This window comes from Numenius arquata, chromosome 12 (genome assembly GCF_964106895.1).
Source record: "Numenius arquata chromosome 12, bNumArq3.hap1.1, whole genome shotgun sequence".
In the NCBI taxonomy this organism is placed as follows: Eukaryota; Metazoa; Chordata; class Aves; order Charadriiformes; family Scolopacidae; genus Numenius; species Numenius arquata.
Genome location: NC_133587.1, coordinates 21,856,023 through 21,877,592, shown reverse-complemented (window position 1 = coordinate 21,877,592; position 21,570 = coordinate 21,856,023). Strand labels below are relative to the sequence as shown.

Sequence of the window (21,570 nt, the reverse complement as noted above, 5' to 3'; positions counted from 1 at the left end):
ATCTGTAGAGTTGATTGAGCAACGTATTGGCATGCCTAAGAGTCCCCAAGTTTCCTCAAGCTCCTCTTAGCCTGTGGTGCTGAAAAAACATTAGTAAATTTTCTGCTGTTGCCTGAGAACCATTTCTGGGAAAAGCTGGCCATGTTGGTAGGCTCTAGGTGTCAAAAGAGTGCTTGTTACTTCCAGTGGGAAGAGCTAATCTTTTTGGTAAGCTTTCTTCTGTATACAAACTAAACGTAAGACCAGTCGAAAATGTTTAGAATATGTCATTGTGTTGCTGAAAAATGTTTTGCTCACTGATGCTTGTTGTATAAAGGAGCAAAGTTAGTGTGCGCTCTTTTTATTACATTTGAATGCTTTATCTGTAATGTAAAGGTGGTATTAATGGAGGGGGTTTGCAGATTCCTGTGGTAGTGGAACTGTTCCTTTTTTCTGAAGCCTACAAGAGATGCTGAAAAGGAGGCCTTTCTCTAAACGCTATTGAAAACATGCAGCTAAAAATGACCGTAAGGTGTCATCTGCTTTGGCAAGGGAAATGCCTTCACTCCTCTTGACTGTTAGATCTGTCAAGCTTTCCTTCTTGCCTAATTGGTGTTCTTGAGACAACAGTTCTTTCTACAGGAAGGACTTTTTAAACTGAAAGAGGGGAGATTTAGATTAGATCTCAGAAAGAAATTCTTTACTGTGGGGGTGGTGAGGCACTGGAACAGGTTGCCCAGAGAAGCTGTGGATGCCCCATCCCTGGAGGTGTTCAAGGCCAGGCTGGATGGGGCTTTGAGCAGCCTGGTCTGGTGGGAGGTGTCCCTGCCCAGGGCAGAGGGCTTGGAACTTGATGATCTTTAAGCTCCCTTCCAACTCTAACCATTCTATGATTCTATGATACCATTCTATGATTCAGTGATACACTGAATGACCCAGTGACCCAGATGGGTCCATCCTCAAGTGCTGCCTACGGTGTGTGTGTTGCAGCCTTTGCCATGTGTCCTCTCCCTCTGCAGATGTGTTGTGCATCAGTTGTTTGCCTCTGGTGCTGCAGCTGTGCAGCTCATTTGGGTTCTGTGCACTTGAAACTGCCAGACATCTTCGGGAGCGAGGATATTTCATTGAAGAGAGATGTTCCTTGTTGGAGTCCTTTCTCTCTGACCTCCTGATTCTTCACAGGGGAGTAGGTTCACCATCTAGTTGCCCAGTCAAGACCTGTAGTATCTAGTGAGATAGATGGAACATAATGTTCTGATGCTGTTGTATCTGGCATTGCTTGTTGTGTTGTACCTGACCCTCTGAAACCTACAGTTGCTGTGAGGGACAATGGAAACTGTGGTGGACCTACTTTTTCTAGCCGTTAGTCTTTGATGAAGAACCTTGTCAAATGCATTTTAAAAACATGATGTTGAGCAGTCACTAGTTTTTCTGATTTTACTCCCATAGTGATAGATTTAAGACCTCTTCCACTTCAGTTAAATGTGACCTTTTATACATGAATCTTTGCTGCTTCCTTTTCAGAAAAAAGAAGAAAAAAAGAGTACGGCTTTCCAAAACTTCTTGCAGCTCTTCCTTTCACTGGGATATGACAACTTTCACAACAACAGAATTTACAGTAATTAGTCTCATAGGAAATCGAAAGTTATAACTAAAATATTCTTAAAGTCAAATTAACGTCATCCTCTGTACATAAAAGCACAGCGAGCGTAAGATTTGGTACCACAGGGTTTTTCTGGTGCTGGAAACAAGTGTTAGATTGCCTTTTGGGAAGCAGCATCTTGCCCATTGAGTTACTTAAATTTTGTCTTTGTAGATCTGTGAGATCAAATGGTAGTTCATGTTAAATTTGCTAGCAGTGACAGCCCGATAGTTTTCCTGTCTTCTTCATTGCTCTGTCATTTAACCTTGGGTGAATATTTGAGAGAGATGAAGTGGAGGCGAGGAAGAAGAGCGAGGAGTTTTCAGGGGAAAACAAGAATTATTTTTAATTAGTCAGTTTGTTGCAATTGTTCAAAGACGGTCATGGTTTTGAGGTGCCTGGTGGAGGTCTAGGTGAGATGTGTGAGCAGATGCAGTTGAGTCTATCGGAGCTTGGCATCAAACCTCTGCAGGACCTCAGAAGGTTCCCTGCTGCTCCCCAGGCGTGGGATCTGCAGTAGTGACACCTGCACAATACGTTGCATCGGTGCGCAGGACTGCTTTTTCCTGGTGCTATTCCCCTCATCATAGAATCATTCAGGTTGGAAAAGACCCTTGGCATCATCGGGTCCAACCATCAACCCTACTCTACAAAGTTCTCCCCTACACCATATACCCCAGCACCGCATCTAAAGGACTCTTAAACACATTCAGAGATGGTGACTCAACCACCTCCCTGGGCAGCCTATTCCAGTGTCTGACCACTCTTTCTGTGGAGAATTGTTTCCTAAGGTCCAGTGTAAACCCACCCTGTTGCAGCTTGAAGCCATTCCCTCTTGTTCTATCGCTATTTGCTTGTGAGAAGAGACCAGCACCAACCTCTCTACAATGTCCTTTCAAGTAGTTATAGAGAGTGATGAGGTCACCCCTCAGTCTCCTCTTCCTCAAACTAAACAGTCCCAGCTCCCTCAATCGTTCTTTGTACGATTTATTCTCCAGGCCCTTCACCAGCTTCGTTGCCCTCCTCTGTACCCGCTCCAGTACCTCGATGTGTCTCTTGTATTGAGGTGCCTAAAATGACACAATACTTCAGGTGTGGCCTCACCAGTGCTGAGTACAGGGGGACAATCACCTCCCTACTTCTGCTGGTCACACTATTTCTAATACAAGCCAGGATGCCATTGGCTTTCTTGGCCACCTGGGCACACTGCTGGCTCACATTCAGCCGCTTGTCAATTAGAACCCCCAGGTCCTTTTCTGCCACAAATCCATCCATATGGAGTAAATTCAAACAGCCGCTGTTTTTAAACCCACAAATAAATAGTTAAAAAAGAAAAGTCTTTTACTAATTATTTTTTTATTATTGAGAATAATAATTACTGGCATTTCAGAGGTACAAGTAGTCCTTGCTTCTGACTCTGATTTTATTGATACTATGATGTTTATGTGGGGAAAAGCTATTTTAGGTCACGTTCACGACTTTGTCAAGGTCTTCATTTGCTGAGAGCTGGCAAAACCCCACCAAAGTGAAGTGGGCCACGGCACTGTGCTCCGGCTGGGGGTATTTAACTCTCCCCCTGCACCACCCTCATTTGGCATGGAGAACAGATGTGTGATCCAGGATTCAAAAATGAGCATGGACCTCTTTAAATCTTTTCTTATTTCTAGCTTTTCCTCAGAATAAATGACTTAAGAAATGTACCCCCAAAGAGGCTTCTGTAAAAGCCTTTTCATCAAACCATGGTTCTCTTCTACAGTTTTTCCATTACATAACTCCCCCCCCCCGGAAAAAAAAAAAGCCCCACAGATACTTATGCAATGGATAAAAAGATAGAGCTTGCATGAAGAATGAAAATAATGGTGATTAATATAGTAAATGAGTGCCTATAAATATTTTGAGAACACTAGGGAAAGTAAAAAAGAGATTTTGCAGTTCTTTAATATGCTGTGATATGGGAATCCAGTTCAGTGACACTGAACTTTTGATCCTGATACTAATTAGATATTTGCAGATGGCAATAGAGGGGGCCTGAGGAAATCACGTTGCATTCATATTTTATTTTGTATTTTTTTAAAAAAGATTCCTTGGCTTGGAGATATTTGTTTTTATTATTAGACCTAGGCTTATTTCTGAGTTTTGTCTGTGAGCAAAGTTACTATTTTTTTCTTTCCAGTACAAGTAGAAAAGTAGGTTTTTGAACAAATTTCTTATTTTACATACAGCAACTGCATAACTGCATACCATATATACTGCATAACTCTGGATTTATTGCAACACACCTGAGGCCGAAAATTGTGCTTTAAAAATGTGTAAATTTTCTAATTAGCACTTTTTTCCTCTCCTGTAGCATAAATTTAAGTGTAATGATTATTTTCAAAACCACAGTGAAAAAATTTTTTTGGTAAATCTACATAAAATCTTTAGTAAATTTTTCATTTAATTTCATTAATGCATTTCTTTTGATTTCCTATGGACTTATCTGTGTCCTTACTGAACTTAAGAAATGGTCATTTCATACACACGTAAAGGATTGTTAACAAGCTGAGATTTCCGTTCTCCTGTTGAACGGAGGGGGGGGGAAATTAAATTAATATCTAAGGAATTTATTATTTTGTAAATGTGACTGACTCCCAGAATGTCTGCTATAAAATCTCATTGTTCTTACAAGCTCTGAAGCATAGCTTTTGAGTTCTCTCTTGCTATAACATTCTGTATTATTTTCTCTCTTGATTCTCTTGATGCTTTTCTTTCGAGTCTGCAAATTTGATCAGAATCTTTTAATTAGAAACCACAATGCTATAAATAGTAGTAAATACAAAATTCTTTACATCAAAGGGCAAGCATATAAATAGGATTTTCTCATAGATTTTTTTAAAAAAAAAAAAAAAATTGTCTCTTTTGGTAGAAATTATTGTTATCTTTTCCAGCAAAACTTATTAAAAAGCATCTAAGTGCTTTATGAAGGATACTTCAGAAGTAAGAAACATGTATTATGAGGAATTGCACATTATATCACAATATGTTTTTAATTCTCTTTTTCCTTATTTTAATGTGGAAATATATTAGTCATCATGTTAATATGCTGCTTTTAGCACCCAACTAATTACACACGATGCGAGGAACATTTCTAAAATATTTCCTTTCAGAATTCTTGTTAGTTTGATTATTAAAGAAAGTGTGTAGCTTGTAAATGTTTCGCTAGTGGTTAAAATATTTGACCTATTTGAAAGGAAAATCTTCCAAACATATTTAAGGTTGCCTACAGAGCAGTGCAGTGAGGTTCACCATTCATCTGCAACGGAACGTGTTGGTTGTAGGATGAAGGGGTGTGTTCCCTTTGCAGAGACTCTTCAGGGCTAGGTTCTGGAGAGCTGGTCCGCAGCAGGGATACTGAGGGGGGACTCTATCAGAAATCATGACTATTTTGTTGTGCTTCTTTGTAATAATAAATAGTCATCCTTGGTACTGATTGCCCATCTCCTCCGTTACTGCAGCGATCCCTGAGGCACGGAGCAGGTGATTTAAACTAATTGGAATTGCACGGCAGGGAGGTTTGCGGACCACTTTTGTTTTTCTAGGATTACAGCTTTTAATATTAGTTTTAGAAAAACTTGGTGAACTTTCTACTTGGTGATTTGAAATAATCCTTTTCACTTCCTTTGCCTTTGATTCCTCTCAGACATTCACTGAGATGCTTAAGCTTTGCAATCTCTGACAAAGCTAGCTCTCTCATTGTGTTAAAGTCATAGAATCGTCTAGGTTGGAAGGGACCTTTAAGATCATCTAGTCCAACCATCAACTGAACTCTGATAAAAAAAAAAAAAACTAAACCAAAAAACCAACAACCCATTACTAAACCATGTCACTAAGCACAATGTCAACCCATTTTTTAAATACCTCCAGGGATGGTGACTCCACCACTTCCCTGGGCAGCCCATTCCAAGGCTTAATAACCCTTTCCGTGTAAAAAGTTTTCCTATTATCCAATCTGAACCTCCCCTGGTGAAGCTTGAGGCCATTTCCTCTTGTCCCATCACCTGTGACTTGGGAGAAGAGACCGACCCCCCCCTGGCTACACCCTCCTTTGAGGGAGTTGTAGAGGGCGAGAAGGTCTCCCCTCAGCCTCCTTTTCTCCAGGCTGAACACCCCCAGCTCCCTCAGCCTGTCCCCATAGGACTTATTCTCCAGACCCCTCACCCGTTCCGTTGCCCTTCTCTGGACCCGCTCTAGCCCTCAATGTCTTTTTTGTGGTCAGGGGCCCAAAACTGGACCCAGCCCTCGAGGTGTGGCCTCACCAGTGCCCAGTACAGGGGGACGGTCACCTCCCGAGTCCTACTCACCACGCTGTTCCTGACACAGGCCAAGATGCTGTTGGCCTTCTTGGCCACCTGGGCACACTGCTGGCTCATGTTCAGCCCACAGTCAACCAACACCCCAGGTCCTTTTCTGCCAGGCAGCTCCAGCCACTCTGCCCCAAGCCTGTAGCGCTGCAGGGGGTTGGTGTGACCCAAGGGCAGGACCCGGCACTTGGCCTTGTTGAACCTCATCCCATTGGCCTCGGCCCATGGATCCAGCCTGTCCAGATCCCTCTGCAAAGCCTTCCTACTCTCCAGCGGGTCGACACTCCCACCCAACTTGGTGTCGTCTGTGAACTTACTGAGGGTGCACTCGATCCCCTCGTCCAGGTCATTGTTGAAGATGTTAAAGAGAATCGGCCCCAATACCGAGCCCTGGGGGACACCACTCGTGACCAGCCACCAACTGGGTTTAACTCCATTCACCACCACTCTCTGGGCCCGGCCTCCAGCCAGTTTTTAACCCAGTGGAGAGTCCTCCCATCCAGGCCATGGGCAGCCAGTTTCTCCAGGAGGATACTGTGGGAGACTGTACCAAAGGCCTTACTAAAGTCCAGTTAAACAACATCCACAGCCTCATCCACCAAGCGGGTCACTTTGTCATAGAAGGAGATCGGGTTGGTCAAGCAGGACCTGCCCCTCATGAACCCATGCTGGCTGGGCCTGATCACCTGGGTGTCCTTCACGTGCTGCATAATGGCACTCAGGATGATCTGTTCCATGACCTTCCCAGGCACCGAGGTCAGACTGACAGGCCTGTAGTTCCCCAGATGATCCTTCTGACCCATTAGATGCATCGGATGCTTAATATTTTCTATAGGGGGGCTTGCAAGGCTGTACACTTTATGTGCCACTATAAATTGTGTTTGAAAGTATTGCAGCTAATTTCAGAGTTGGAATCGATATTTTCCTTCTTCAGTTGCATGACATTAAAATTTCAGAACTTTCTGATTGTGTTGGAGGCAGGGCACTGCACTCTTCCATTAAGTTGTTAGATTCTTCTTTCCTGGCTCTTGTTAATGTTCTGCATTGAGTGCGTCTCTCCTGGTCTCCAAGAATTCCCCGTGTAGGATTCAGTTGTCGGCTGTTGATGTGTCATGCCTGTGGTTGCTGAAAAAGCCTTGAATTTTCTGAGAAAGTTCCTTCGTTTGAGAAGAGAATGATGTAATTGATTTTCTTGCTTCAGTGGTTTAGAGGAACCTTTGCAGGTGTCTGTCTTGTTACTTCTGCTTGAATGAGGTGGTACGGGTAGCATAAAAATACTTAGTTCCTTTCTTTGGCTTCTTTTATTGACATATGTCTTTGAATCTAAGCTTCCCTCTCTGCTAGGAATCACTACTGATTGACTGAGCAGGCAGGTAGATGTGCTTAAAAAGAATGTAGAGGCAAGACTTTTTAAAATCTGGTTCTTTATTTTATGTTTTTTAGCCAGATACTCAGAAGAATTGTTATCCTAAAAAATGTACTGGCTGGCACTCTTAAAGTGCAGTTTGTCATTACACCAAGTGAGATCTGTTAGCTGTCATTAAAAGGGGGGATCTGTCTTCCTCTTCGTTCTCTCTTGCGTGTCCCCTCCAGCTTCTTTCCATCGCATCTACTCATGGTGTGACTATATAAGTTTATTTGGATCAGCTTATTTGTCCAGCAGAAAACGGATCCACTCAAAGGAATGATTAAATTTCTGATGCTGATCTGACTTCCCGGGTAGTCACACAAGCCAACAAGGGAGAGTAGGTAGGAATGTGTGGCCAGGATGGGGCAGAACTCTTTGGTTTTGGCAGCAGCCCACAGTGTGCAGCATTGCAATGTTGTACAACCACGTATCGGGGTTGGAGGAAGGGCTGTGATTTCTGGAAAGTGCTGAGTTTGGCTGGCTATCCAAAATGGGCCTCTCGGTATCTCAGTGGGTTTGAGATACGTTTGATTGCACTTGGGCTTAAACTTAATGGTGAGCTGCCTGGGTTTGCATCACTCCTCTTGGGGGTGGATACATCTGTGTAATGTTTTTCATCTTAATTTATTATTAGGTGTTGTCTCCCTTAAATCCACATTAACACCTTCTGTCAGGGAATAACTGTGGTCCAGGGTCACTTCAGAAATACATTAGCCTTGTAATTGTTTATCTTAGAGACATGTTCAAGGGAGGAAATTTCCCAGACCAAATCAGTACGATGCAGTATGCTTAGCAGTTAAAAACAAACCCAAACCTAGCCATTTTTGCTCTTACAGTGAATGAGGTGAATACATTTTAATGACAAAGACTACATTCAGCATATGTACGTTTAAAAATTTAAATTAGGCTTTTTCTATTCTTCTTTACTGATGAATTCTCTTTTGGTACCAGCATATGGTCATATCAAAGACCTGGTTATACATTGTACACAGAGCTAAGTGATGGCATATATAGCTATCATGGAATCACGGAATTGTCAGAGTTGGAAGGGACCTCTAGAGACCATCTAGTCCAACTCCCCTGCCAAAGCAGGGTTGCCAAGAGCACTTCACTCAGGACTGCATCCAGGCGGGTCTTGAAGATCTCCAGAGAAGGGGACTCCACACCCTCCCTGGGCAGCCTGTTCCAGGGCTCTGGCACCCTCACCAGAAAGGAGTTGTTCCTCATATTTAAATGGAACTTCCCATGTTCCAGCTTGTGCCCGTTGCCCCTCGTCCTGTCACTGGAAACCACTGAAAAGAGTCCGGCTCCATCCTCCTTCAACCCACCCTTTAGGTACTTGTAAACATAGATAAGGTCTCCCCTCAGCCTTCTTTTCTCCAGGCTAAAGAGTCCCAGCTCTCTCAGCCTTTCCTCATAAGGGAGATGCTCCAATCCCTTAATCATCTTAGTTGCCCTACGCTGGACTCTCTCCAGTAGTTCCCTGTCTCTCTTGAACTGGGGAGCCCAGAAGTGGACGCAGTATTCCAGTTGTGGCCTCACCAGTGCAGAGTAGAGGGGGAGAATGACCTCCCTCCACCTACTGGCCACACTCTTCCCTATGGAGCCCAGGATCCCATTGGCCCTCTTGGCCACAAGGGCACATTGCTGACTCATGGAAAGTTTGCTATCCACGAAGGACTCCCAGATCCTTCTCCTCAGTAGTGCTTTCCAGCAGGTCCACCCCTAACCTATATATTGGTGCCTGGGGTTCTTCCTCCCCAGGTGCAGGACCCTATGCTTGCCCTTGTTGAACCTCACTAGGTTCTTCTCTGCCCAGCTCTCCAGCCTGTCCAGGTCATGCTGGATGGCAGCACAGCCCTCTGGAGTGTCAGCCAGCCCTTCCATTTGGTATCATTAGCGAACTTGCTGAGGATACACTCTGTCCCCTCGTCCAGATTATTGACGAATATGTTGAACAAAACTGGACCAAATATTGACCCCAGAAATAATAAAAGTGCTGTAGAATGTTGCTTGCATTTAATAACATAATGATGAAAAGTGAACAACTGGACTCTGCTGTCACTCCTTTGGTCAGAAAGTGGTGGTTGCAGTGCGGAGAAGTAAATAAATGAAGGTTAGTTAAGGTTAGTAGATGTGCTGCAGTGGAACGAGGGAATGACAAAACTAACGTTGGGCCCTTCTACTTGGTTCTTGGCCTGTCACATCTTTTTATGAGCAGCAGCCTAAAAATTGACACCTAGAAGAGGAGATAGAATTTTAAAACAATTCAAAGCCAACTCTGCTGCCTGTTGGCACAGAAAAGCGAATGCTAGCGTAATTTGTTGGTGGTTGGTTTTGCTGTATTTGTGGCTGGCTGGCTGCTGCAGGTCAGAAGCAGGTAAATGGTGGTCCTACGTGTGGGTGGCCATAGGTGCTGTGGCTGGCTGTACGTGCTGTGGGTGCCCATCGTTGCCTTGCAGGTACCGGCCGGCTGTGTCACTGGTCATTTGGGGCAAGCTTGAATCCCTTAACTCCAAAAAGGGATCAGAATGGGTGATGTGAGGAAATTACTGCTTTTTCTTTTTTTTTTTTTTTTTTTTTTTTGAGGCTTTTTTGGACAGAAAGTAGGGTTTTAATATTGATGGTAATTCATCACTTAAATTATTTACCCAGATAAGGTAAACTGTATGTTATATTCAGTTAGTTGGTCAAAGATTGTGCATATGTTCAAAAGAGATGCTCTTTAATCATCCAGAAATGACAAGAACCACCGAGTGAGGACCTGTGGCCTGTGTTACAAAGCAGGTTAGATATAATGGGGATAACTGAAAGGATATCTGACTCTGTGAATTGAATGTATTGAGGAGGCTTCTGAGAAGCTTCTAGTTAATGCTACATCCTTCTAACAGTAATTTAAATATCTGTCATTTCTCGTCCTGCAATTTTGCATGCATATTCACTGCCGTGGCACAACCAGGCATTTTTATAGAGGGCGCTAAGTCTGAGCATTCTTTAATGGATCTCTTGAAGCTGTCTTGACTTTTTTTTTTTTTTTTTTTTAAATAAAGGAATCAACTGCTTGTAACTATGTATTTGTGGTTGTAGGGGTTTTTTTATATTTATTAATACTCATGCTTATATAGAGACATAAAAACCACATTCCATTGTAGGGCAACTCAAAAATGTAATAAACAAAAAAGTCATGATTCCCTCAGCTTCCCGTTTCTTTGTTGCTGTTCTTTTCCAGGGAAACTGGTATTCTCAGCTCTTCTGCATTTAATGCCTGTTGAAAGCCTGCCAGTACGTTTAGAGAGAGTGAATTTGATGATTCAAATTATCCCATCCTGTCTTGTGTTTCCCAGAGATTTCAATAAATCATTTGCTGCAGTTGTACCATCCTGTATTGTATTTATTTAGAGAAGTGTAGTTTGGAGTTGTAAGTGGTTCTTCAGTGTTTGTTCTTAGCTTCCTCTGTCTACATGCTTCCAATCTTAATGTGCAGATTTCAATGGAAAGAAAATAAGAACAAAGTTGAAACTGCTCCAAAATGTCTGAAAGTAGCTTTTCTTATTAATTAGCTAAATAACATGGCTGTTCTGTTTCTTGAGAGTTTTCAGGTCTAGAAACAACTGTTGCATTTCCATTAGATAGCTGGGTATTTTCTTCCACGGCTACTAGAAAAAATGTTCTATTTCTGGCACACTGAGTTACAAAGTATTCCCGTGTTTGTTCTCTATAGGACGGAGCGAAAGCAATTAATTCAGAGAGAATATATGGCAAAGAAAGAAAGTTTCTTTACTACCCATTTTAATTTGGTTTTAGTGACTGCTCAGGGGCTTGGAGTTTAGGGAGCCTTTTGGAGGAGATTGGTTACAGGGTGGGGAGTCAGAGCTTTACAGAAAATGCAACTAATAAGATTATTTTTTTTTAGCCCATTGCGGTCACCTTGCTATATAGGCTTCAATGAGAGTCTGTCTGAACAGTTTCTTTCAGGTAACATCGGTGAGATTTGTGAGTGTATCCCGGTCTGAACTGAGCCAGTAATGTCTCAGCTCTTCTCCCCCGGTCTGTCTCTGGAGTCAGGTTAAGGAATGAGTGACACGTTATCCAGGGGAAGCCTTCCACTTCCCTTTTGTCGTGGCTTCAGCCAAATTTACCAAAAACCAGACTGACAGATGGCCCTTCCCCCTCCCCTCAAAAAAAGAGAGGAGAAGAAGAGATAAGGAGATTTAGAAGTTTAGAATGAACTAAACTACTTTAATGAAGAATTAATATTAAAATCAAAAAAAGGAAGATAATGAAATAGATTCAATATATACAAAACCCTATCAAGCTCCCAGGATGACAGTCACATCACCGGCAGGCACTGGGGAAGTCCCAGACTGGACTCAGTGATGCATGGGAACTGGGTTCCAGCTCTGGAGTCAGGAACACACGGATCGGGATCAAAGGCAGATGAACAGAGTCCTCTCTGGACGTCGGCCATCGCAGGAAGGGGCTGACCCTTTGATCCCTCAGCTTTTATACTGAGCATGGGGCAGATGGGGTGGAATACCCTGTTGGTCAGGTTTGGGTCACCTCTCCTGTCCCCTCCTCCCCACAGATAGGACCCCTCTAGGCTTTTTGGCTTCCAACCCTCTAACGGGGCAAATAATGAAATTAGCTGACCTTGGTTGTTATAGCAATGAGTATAAGCAGGAGCCTCTCTGCTCACTGTTCCTTGGCATGGAGCTCAAACATTGGTCAAACATTGGTCTCAACACTCTGAGAACGAGCAGTTTTCTCCACAATACGCCGTTAATTTCAGGGAGTTAGAAGAGGCCGAGCTAAAATGTAAAATTCCTGAACAGAAAGTTGGCTCTGTTTTACTTCAGACTGGGACACCTTTGCTCAGGGTTTTGCCCAGGATGGAGATTTGAAGAGAAGACCCATTTCCTATGGTGTGGATGGGTTAAGATGGGGGTTACTACAGCAGAGCCTCCCAGTGACAGGTTCTGTTGGTGGGAATTCTTGAATAGGCCTCGTAGATTCAGAAAACAGATCTTTTCTTCATTATCACAGACTGTTTGATCCGTTTCGGTGCAATGTTATTTGGTTAGTGGCATATTGTTACTTAGTAAATATATTTACTTTCTGATTTCACAAACCTGTATAGTATGTTTTATTGTGGCTGAATACTAATTCCAGTCTTTTCAATATTGCAGTCTACCCACATTGCTCGAGCCAGCTTCCAGGTTGATGCTTTTGGATCATCTTTCATCCTAGATGTGACACTAAACCAGTAAGTAATGACTGTATCTTACTCTGTGTTTGTTCAAGACCCGGTGCCAGTGAAATGTCATTTTTCAGTGGAGGTTTCAGAGGTTGTATTATAGCACAAACACTGTTTCTTGGTATTGAGTTCGTCTGTAGTACTGTATTTTAAGTTTGTTTGTTATTTTCTCAAGTACTAGTGTCGGCTTTGATATTCCCTTTGTTACTACTTAGTAGCTATTGCAGCGTAACTAACGTTTTAGTGTTATAATTTCATTTGCCATCTTTCAGTTTACCATAAAAGCAAATTACTATACTCACGCAGAGCCTCCCTGCGTATTAAAAGATGGAGTTGCTGAAAACTGGTAGCTGTTAGCATTTTATTAACCAAGTGTAAAGTACTGGAGATACAGCAATTGCACTACAGCTAGTCTTGGAAAATGAACGAGGTGGGTAGTTGGGAACGAAGCTGCTCCAGATGTGTTTCCAGTCTTTTGGGAACAGAGGAGCATCAGAAGGCAGGAGCACGCTGTGAACTTCAGTATACGAGGAAGGATTGAACAATAGTAAACTTAAAGTGAAATCTGGAATGTGGCTTTCAGTACTGAGTTGTTGCAGTATCCTTTTGGCACAGGTGTTTTAAAATAGGAGTTGCTTTGCTCTTCTGCTCTAAACTGAAAATAGAATAAATAGTATAGTAAATAGAAATACTTCATTAGTATTCATCTCCTTCTTCATCTCCAACTTCATCTCCTAATAATGTTGTGTGGTTTGGTGTAAGAGTTTGTGCTCGATTGCTACGGGTTTTTCTGCTACAAAGATGAACTGTTCAGGACACTCAAATTTCAGTTTTTTTTTCACTTGTAAACACATTTTAAACAGCGGCAATTTCTTTATGTGCACTGGCATGAGTTAATCAAAAGGTAGGCAAAACCAAAGAAGCTTCTTCAGAAAATATCGGTTAAGTATTTTGTATATTCCAGTCTGAATTTAAACTATTTCTGGTTAGTGATGCTGGAAGGTTCCTGGCACTCCAGGAATTAATTATTTTGTCTTGCCACTGAATGGTTTTCCAGCTTCTGCTGAGAAGGATACAGACATTCCTCATCCTTGCTGGTTACAGACAGCAGAGACACTATGCTGCTGGACAGTGAGGGAAAGGGGCTGGTTTAGAAGTATAATTTTATAATAAATGCATTTTAAAAGAATTCTAGAGGAAAAATTTCCTGCTGAAAAGCACCAAGTCTACAACGTTGAAGTGTTTGTTGGAAATAGCAGTTTTGTATACATATTTATACGTTACTGAGAGTACGCTGCAGAAACCTGTTTTTATTTTGGGTGGCAGATTAATGGTGTGGTCACAGTTTCTGAAAGGTCAGGATTTACCTCGCAGTATGAATTTCAGGTCATCTTAATAGAAGTAAACACATCTACTATTGATATATGAAAAGATAAGTTAAAGATGTGAGTTTATAAACTCTAACAGTTCTCTGTGGGTGGATTTTTTGGTTATGCAGATGTACATATGCACACAAACACATGTATTTAAAATTTGGTTTGGGCTAGATCCTATTTTTATGTCATTCTTTTGTTGTCTTTAATGATATTTGACCAGTATTTGTATGAGTAACCCTGTCAAAATGTGTCCTTACTGTTCTTAAGAGTGTCAGAATCCAACTTGAATATGAACTTTACCTAAGGAGCTATGCTTTTTATAATGTGAAAAAAGTCCTATCACAAATTGTGCAAAAGAAGGCTGCAAGGAAATTAAGATGTTTGCCTTCTGTCATGATACTTAAATTAACATTTAAACTGCTTCTGAAACAACATTTGCAGATCATCAAATAAAAAGAGGGCCAAGTATACTGGAGCAATGTTTAAAATGTATTCCTAATTATTATTCCTGTGACCAAATATGTTCTATTCAGAAGGCTGTATATGTTTTTCTTCTCTTGCAGTTCTTACTCTCCATATTACATTGTGTATGATTTTCTGAGGGTTCTGAGAGAAAAGCATCTATTTTTTGGGGGATTGGTTTGCAAATTTGGCTCACAGTAGCCTTCTGATTGAAAAGTAGTTGAATGCTTGAAAGGAGCAAGGTTCAAGATTTTAGTTTTCCTCTGGAAAAAATATCAGCTTACTATTTATAACTGAACCTCTGCTAATATCAAAAGCATGCTGAAGTAGGCCTCTGTGGTGAAATTAGCTTTTGTGCATAATACACATTTGATGAATGTTAAAGGAAGTATGGGGGACAAAGAGGGGAAAAAAATAATTTCAAATCCGTAGGTTGTCAGAAAGGAGAGATGCTCCCCGCCTTTGTCAGTCTCCTTTCTTGCGGTCTCCCTGTTGTTTAGAGGTTGGTGTGTACTACTGGAATGTCCGAGTATATCCGAGCACCGTGTCAGCGGTGGATGATCACAGAGAAAGTGCTCGTTCTTCCCTGTGGCGCCCCAATTCATGAAGGAGAAAAAAAAAAAAAAAATGTAGTAGCAAACAGAGTGCTTTAAAAACATCAGAAGCTAAAATCTACCCCCACTCCCTAATGTCTGTCTGCAGATTTTCTTTGCTGCTTTCTTTGTGGGCAGTATTTTCTCTTACCTTCTTCAAATCCATCTTTTTATCTGACAGTCAGTTCCTCCGTTTCCTCCACTGCGTTTGCCTGTGCTCTGTTATACCACAAATGTCAATAGAGATGCTACTATTGAATCTGGTCTTAGTTGAAGCAACTTCTCTTTCCCAGTCCCTTCCTCTGCCACCTCTTATGACAGTGGCCTGTCACCAAAGGCTGGTCTCCACCATGAAACAAGCTGGGAAGATGCAGGGGGGGGAAGACCCAGGAGGGGGAAGATGCAGGGAAATCAAAAAGCAGAGCTTACACTGGCATTTCAGACATGAGGAAGACTGAGGCCCAGGGTGGGATGTTCTGCCAGCCCTGGATGCAAGTGAGGGGAAGGAAAAATAACGTTCTAGGTGGCAGTTTAATTTAACACTGAAATCTGCATGCTTTCTTCATGCTTGTTTTGGATCTCAACTGGTTTTGAATGTGATGTTCACATTAAATGCAGATGTGAGATACACTGAAGTATCACCCTCAATGGTAATAAAAAATAATAATAAAAAGCTGATATAATTACAATGTAGTTTCCTTTTTTTCAGTGGTGGTATTTTCTCCACATCACCGTTCTTTCTCTTGCTTTTTTCGCCTGCCCTGCCATAGTTTCTCTACAACGAGCTTTTTTTTTAAGATACTTTCTTTTTTAACTTTTTTTTTTTTTTGTCTGTTCAACCGGCTGAAGTATTTACAAAGGAGCTTTCAGATTGAATCAGCCATATTTTTAAAAGGCCCAGTCCCTTAGGCGAGGGTTAGGGATGCATTAGTTGCATGGGTGTGTTTATGAATCCATTGCCTTCGTGTCCTTGTGCATTCAGAGGTGCGTCTAATGGAGCTGGGTTCTGTGGCTGTCTTCGTTAATGTCGCCTTCAGCATTAGCAAACCCAGGGCCCAACGGCTGAGCTGGCAGCCTTCCCTCCTTCAGCATGTCTCCAGCTCTGGCCATCAACCCAGAACTGTGCAGGAGCTGCATAGCAATTACGCTTACTTGCTTATTTTTTTTTTTTTTAATTCCTTTCCCATGAAGTTTCTAATGCTGTGATGGCACCTGTGGCTCAGCAAATGGCTATTTCTTTTTTTCAGGCGGAATATTTCATCTTAAATGTAGCCACGTGACCATTTACACTCTCATCTTGGGTTGTAATCATGGATTAAACAGCAGAACTCAGCAGGAAAGGGGACGTGTTTCTCAAAGTCTCTGTGAGGCCCCTTTGGTCCTGCAGACCAGGTGGATCTGGCTGAGGGGACTTGGGCTAGGGCGTCTTCATCTGCACGTGAGGCAGCAGAGACCTAATGGCATATCGGCCCAAAGCAAGCTGTGGTCACGGGGTTGGGTTGTGAAAGAGCACACTGCAAGGTGGTTAATCGGAAAAACTGCAGCGTCTGTACTTGTCTGTAGTGTGGACAGGACGTGGCATGGGGTGACCACCCCAGGTTCACTTCGTGGTAGCCACGACGGGCAAGAAAGGTGATAAAGACCCTTGTGAACTGCAGCATCATCCTTCATATAAGGGCTCTGATGTCTCCTGTCATGGAGATGAGCAGAGAACGTTTCTTGAGTCTGAATTGTGGTCACCAGGTGCCCTGCTGAGGAAACTCTTGACCTTCAGAAAGCTCCCTGGAGCATCTGGCCACCCATATGTGCCCTGGCTCCTTATGCTGTAAGAAGAAGAGCACACATTGAGAGTGAACACATTGATAGACTGAGATCCTCAGGTTTGTGGTGATGGGGAAGTGTTCTGAAGGGTCATGAGCATAAATGAGGATTTCAAGTTTATATTCAGCACTTCAGGACTGCTCTGTCCTTCTTAGTGACACTCAGTCACTAGGATGGAGCATAATCACCACCTGCTTTCTCTTCTTGCAACACAAATTTAATTCCTCTGGTCCCTGTGTTAGTGGAAAATAACCTATAAAGAAGTAGTAGGCTGGGCAAGATGTGCTCAGAAACCCTACCTCGTTAGGAAGCTCACACATCTTCTGGTCCCATCGAGTGCCTGACTGTGTCATGGAGGAGTACCTACACTGTGTATAAACCTGATGATCATGGTCATGACCTCCTCCTCTGGAGACATTCCAAACCTGCCTGGACACGTTCCTGTGCAACCTGCTCTGGGTGGACCTTCTTTGGCAGGGGGAGTGGACTAGATGATCTCCAGAGATCCCTTCCAACCCCATATCATTCTGTGATTCTGTGATGATCAACGACATTCAGAAGGCCGAAAGATTTCAACTGAGGCAATTTTTATAAACTCTCCAATGACTCTATTTTCTATGTGGAAAATAAATGCCCTTTTCTCTTAGTTTATCAAAAGGTAGGCAAAACCAAAGAAGCTTCTTCAGAAAATATCGGTTAAGTATTTTGTATGTTCCAGTCTTAATTTAAACTATTTCTGGTTAGTGATGCTGGAAGGTTCCTGGCACTCCAGGAATTAATTATTTTGTCTTGCCACTGAATGGTTTTTCCAGCTTCTGTTGAGAAGGATACGGACATTCCTCATGCCTTGTGGGGAACGTTTATTAGGAATTCCTTTTAACGAGAGTTTTGCAAACCTTACAGAATCAGATCATAAACTTCATCAAAAAATCCTGAAAACAGAGCAAAATAAAAAGCAGCTTGACAGACAAGTGCCGGCTTTTTCATGAGACAAACTGCTGAAACCTTGCCTGTAATTTCTCTTGGCAAATGGTCTTCAACACTAATATCAACGTGTCACATAAACTGTAAATGACAAACATATTCCTAAATTTGCTCTAAATCATAAATATTTGGCTGTGTGGAATTCAGAAGGATTGGCTTCCTGATGTGGCTTAAAAAAATGCAGTTACACTGTTCTGACTATTAGAATTTCTGGTAGGTCTGTTGCCCCTGTAAGTCCCGCTCTCTTCCTGGTCACCTGCAGGACAGGCATGTGGTTGAGGGGCTCCATGGGTTGTGACATGACCTGCTGGGTCGTGCTGCCAGGTGCAAGAGGACCTGTCTGCCGGGACTGCCTGCTTTAAAAGTACTCTCTGCTTTACGACCTCTGTTACTCCTGTAATGGCTCCCGGTAACTGGATAGCAATGGTGATAGCAAACTTGAGGAGGAGCAGCTCTTTAAGCCGTTTTGGGTCTCTAAAGTCCAACTCAATCCCTTATTAGTTATTTTAATGAATGCCTTGGCTGCACACAGTCCCTGTTGTCCTCACTAGCAGCTGGAATTTACTGGGATCAAGGGAATTCAAGCTCTGTTCACTTTTCTTATTCATGCCCTGTGCACTTGGGTACAGTCACATTTTGTTAATTGATTCTTACTTAAAATAATGTCTTTTTTTTTTTTTTTTCACCACATGAGAGTGCTCTGAAAATTTAATTGTAATATTTAGTACCAATGTACAGGTAGCGCGATACAGACTGGGTACAGGTAGCATGGTATAGACTGGGTTCAGGTCTTCTGAATGAGGTTCTGAATCATGGTCTGCATTTTTGAATTACTTGTTAAGTAACGTTTATCATGTGTATGACGATCAGAACCCCAGCTGACCCAACATGATCGTCCTTGCACAATCCTATTTTGCGAAGTCATTCTTTCGCCCTCCCAGTTGGTGATGGAAAAATTAGTATGGTCATAAATGCAAACCAGACTTAAGAAACACTTTATTCCTGATTTGTTGCTTAATTTCAGAGGTTGATTTTATTTTCTGGGAGGCAGTTATTCTGCACCTCCATTTGGTTAGCATGCTTTGCTAACACAGATTTTGTACAAACTGTTTTTGAATGGCTTACAGATTTATTTTTTTTTAATCTTTAATGAAAAATAATAAGTTCTGCAGAGATTTCTGCCAACTAATTCTGTTTGGGATAAAAGACAAAGAAAGATAAGACAAGAATTCAAGGTTTTACTGGTGTAGGACTAAACATATCCTGAGGCTAGGGAGAATGCCTGGGATTATGCAGTTAGACCTGTGTAGCATCATCACTAAGGATTCCTGCCTTTTATGGGTTTGGTTTTTTCTTTTCTTTTCAGTTTTGTGTTGAAGAAGTATGAGAATGAAGAATTTATCAAAATATAAATTCTTTGAATAGTTTACTACCCTCAATGATAAAAGTTTGAACATAAGTTTTAGACTGAAAAAGCCCTGTAGCATTGAGTTTTCCTCCAACCTTGGTGCATTTAGCATATCAGCTTTCGTTTGGTTATGTGAAATAGGTTGAGCTCCTGGATCTCTGATAAAATGGCATCTTTTAAGTCCTTCAGTAATTTCTGTGCCTTTTCGCTGACCTCCCCGGTTTATCAGTATCTTTGCTGAACTGCAGACTCGGCACTGCATTTTGGCAGCGTCACCTACAAAGGTAGCACAACTTTCCCATTTCTAATTGATACAACTCTTTAACTAGTTCCCAAGATTCTTTTTTTCTTTTTCTTTTTTTTTTCTTTTTCCTTTTCTCCTTTTTCTTTTATTTTTTATAAACTTCCTTCTTCCAGACTTATAATTGACTGTTTAGTAAATATGAACTATGTTATTTGATCTTCTTATGTCATCACTATTACTATTATTGAATTTGTAATCCTGTACAAGAAAAATATCAGGTTACTTTGACAAGAAGAATTTTCCATAAACGTATGTTGATTATCCGTAAGTTTATTACCTTCCTTTAATTTGTTTTGTGTAATGTTCCATTACGCTTAAGACTTCTTTTGGAAAGGGGTAAATTGCTTTTGATAACTCCATTGCATTTTATTTTTTAATACTATAATTTAGTTTTAGGTTAACACTTTTCTCTTCCTGTTATTTTACTATTATTCCTGTATTATTGTCTAGATTCTTTTGTTGATTTGGTACCAGCTACTGGTAAAGGCTGTTGAAATCAACACAAGTTTGCTACTCACTTCGGTTGTATGAGGTTATGGAAAGTTTAAGTGATGTCTGTGAAATGCTTGCAAGTGCTTAATTGTCATTCTGGTTAAAATGAGAACAAAAAACGTAGTTTGTTTCAGTCATCCATTATTTCCGAGTGTATCACTGTAAGGTAGTTCTAATCACCTGATGTCTCTGAAACACCACTTAAAGCTCAATGGTTCGTGGCTTCTAAGAAAAATAGCATTCAAAAACATTTATATGCGTATACAAAATCTGTGCATCCCCTCATAAGATACTTTCTTCGCTCATTGAAAAAAGTTTCTGAAAATGTCAGTCCTTTGTTTTCCTCTCAATGGATGCAATACAGAATATTTGACTGCTTTTAGGTAATTGCATTCATTGGAAGCAATATTTGTTGTTTTCTAGTAGAGCAATTAAAACATATGGGGTTATCAGCACTGAGTAAATTGCCTTTCCGTTGTCTGATTTTTTTTTGACACAAAAATAATTATAGGAAATGTATTACTGTGTATTTGTGTCTGAGTAGGAGGAAAATGATTAATTATTTTGGAGAGATATTACAATTCTATAATGTTTTTTTTTTCTTGATGATATTCCTTAGATTACCAGATCACTTAGGAACTATATATCTTACACACACGTATACAGAGATATCTCATATGTACATATCAATTGTGTGCTATATTTAGCATGTTCTTTAAAATGGCTTAAACTAGGAAAAGAATCAAGCTGCTTAACATGTTTCACTGCCTATGAATTTGTCTTCGAAGTGCTGAGTATCTCCAAGTGGCAGGAACTTTAACAATGAAATGACCTCTAGCCATTACGAAAGATTTAAAAAGAAAAAATAACTGTATTTTTGATTTAGCTTTTACAAAGTGACTGTGATAGGCAAAGTGTAATTTCTGGATTTACTGTTGAAATATAATTATGTCCTCATATGCTGACAATAGTTAGGGCACCAGAGTTTTTCCTTGAATGTTTGGATTGCAATGTATACTACCACTTCTGAAAATAATACAAAATAAACCATTGACCTTTCCAACTATTTTTATATTTGGTTACGGTTTGGCAGCTAGAATAGGATTTGTGTTTACAAAAGCAAGCAACACCCATACAAGCTGGTCTAGTAGAAGTGATTATCTTGTCTTTCTTACTTTCTGTCAATTAGATTAACAGACCCCTGTGGTTACAGCACTGCTACTGCCCTGTGAATAGTTACATAGGAACACTGGTCAGAGTAAGACATGCGAAGAGGTTAGTAAATAGGAAAATGGATGAACTGGAATGCTAATAGCAGGTATGCTATTTCTCTGCTGTCATTTATAGGGCATCTCCTCCATGAGTCAGCAGCCTTCCTGCTGATACAGTTCCCTTCCCGTGCCTCTCGCTGTGTTGTCCATCCACTCTGCCCAGGTTTCTTACTTTTTCCTTGAGAACTCCTTTGGCATCATGACTTTCAGTATGTGTGCATTATAAATAGTGCTTA

The 21,570-nt window shown here is 41.3% G+C and overlaps 1 protein-coding gene across 1 annotated transcript in view; it reads left to right on the top strand.

Moving 5' to 3' along the window:
- The window catches only part of ADAM22 (ADAM metallopeptidase domain 22), a 143,629-nt gene that overhangs the window by 10,888 nt on the left and 111,171 nt on the right, over positions 1-21,570 (top strand). Inside the window, exon 3 of the mRNA XM_074157524.1 lies at positions 12,556-12,632. Within this exon, the coding sequence (XP_074013625.1) occupies positions 12,556-12,632 (77 nt within the window). The remainder of the gene's footprint in view (positions 1-12,555; positions 12,633-21,570) is intronic.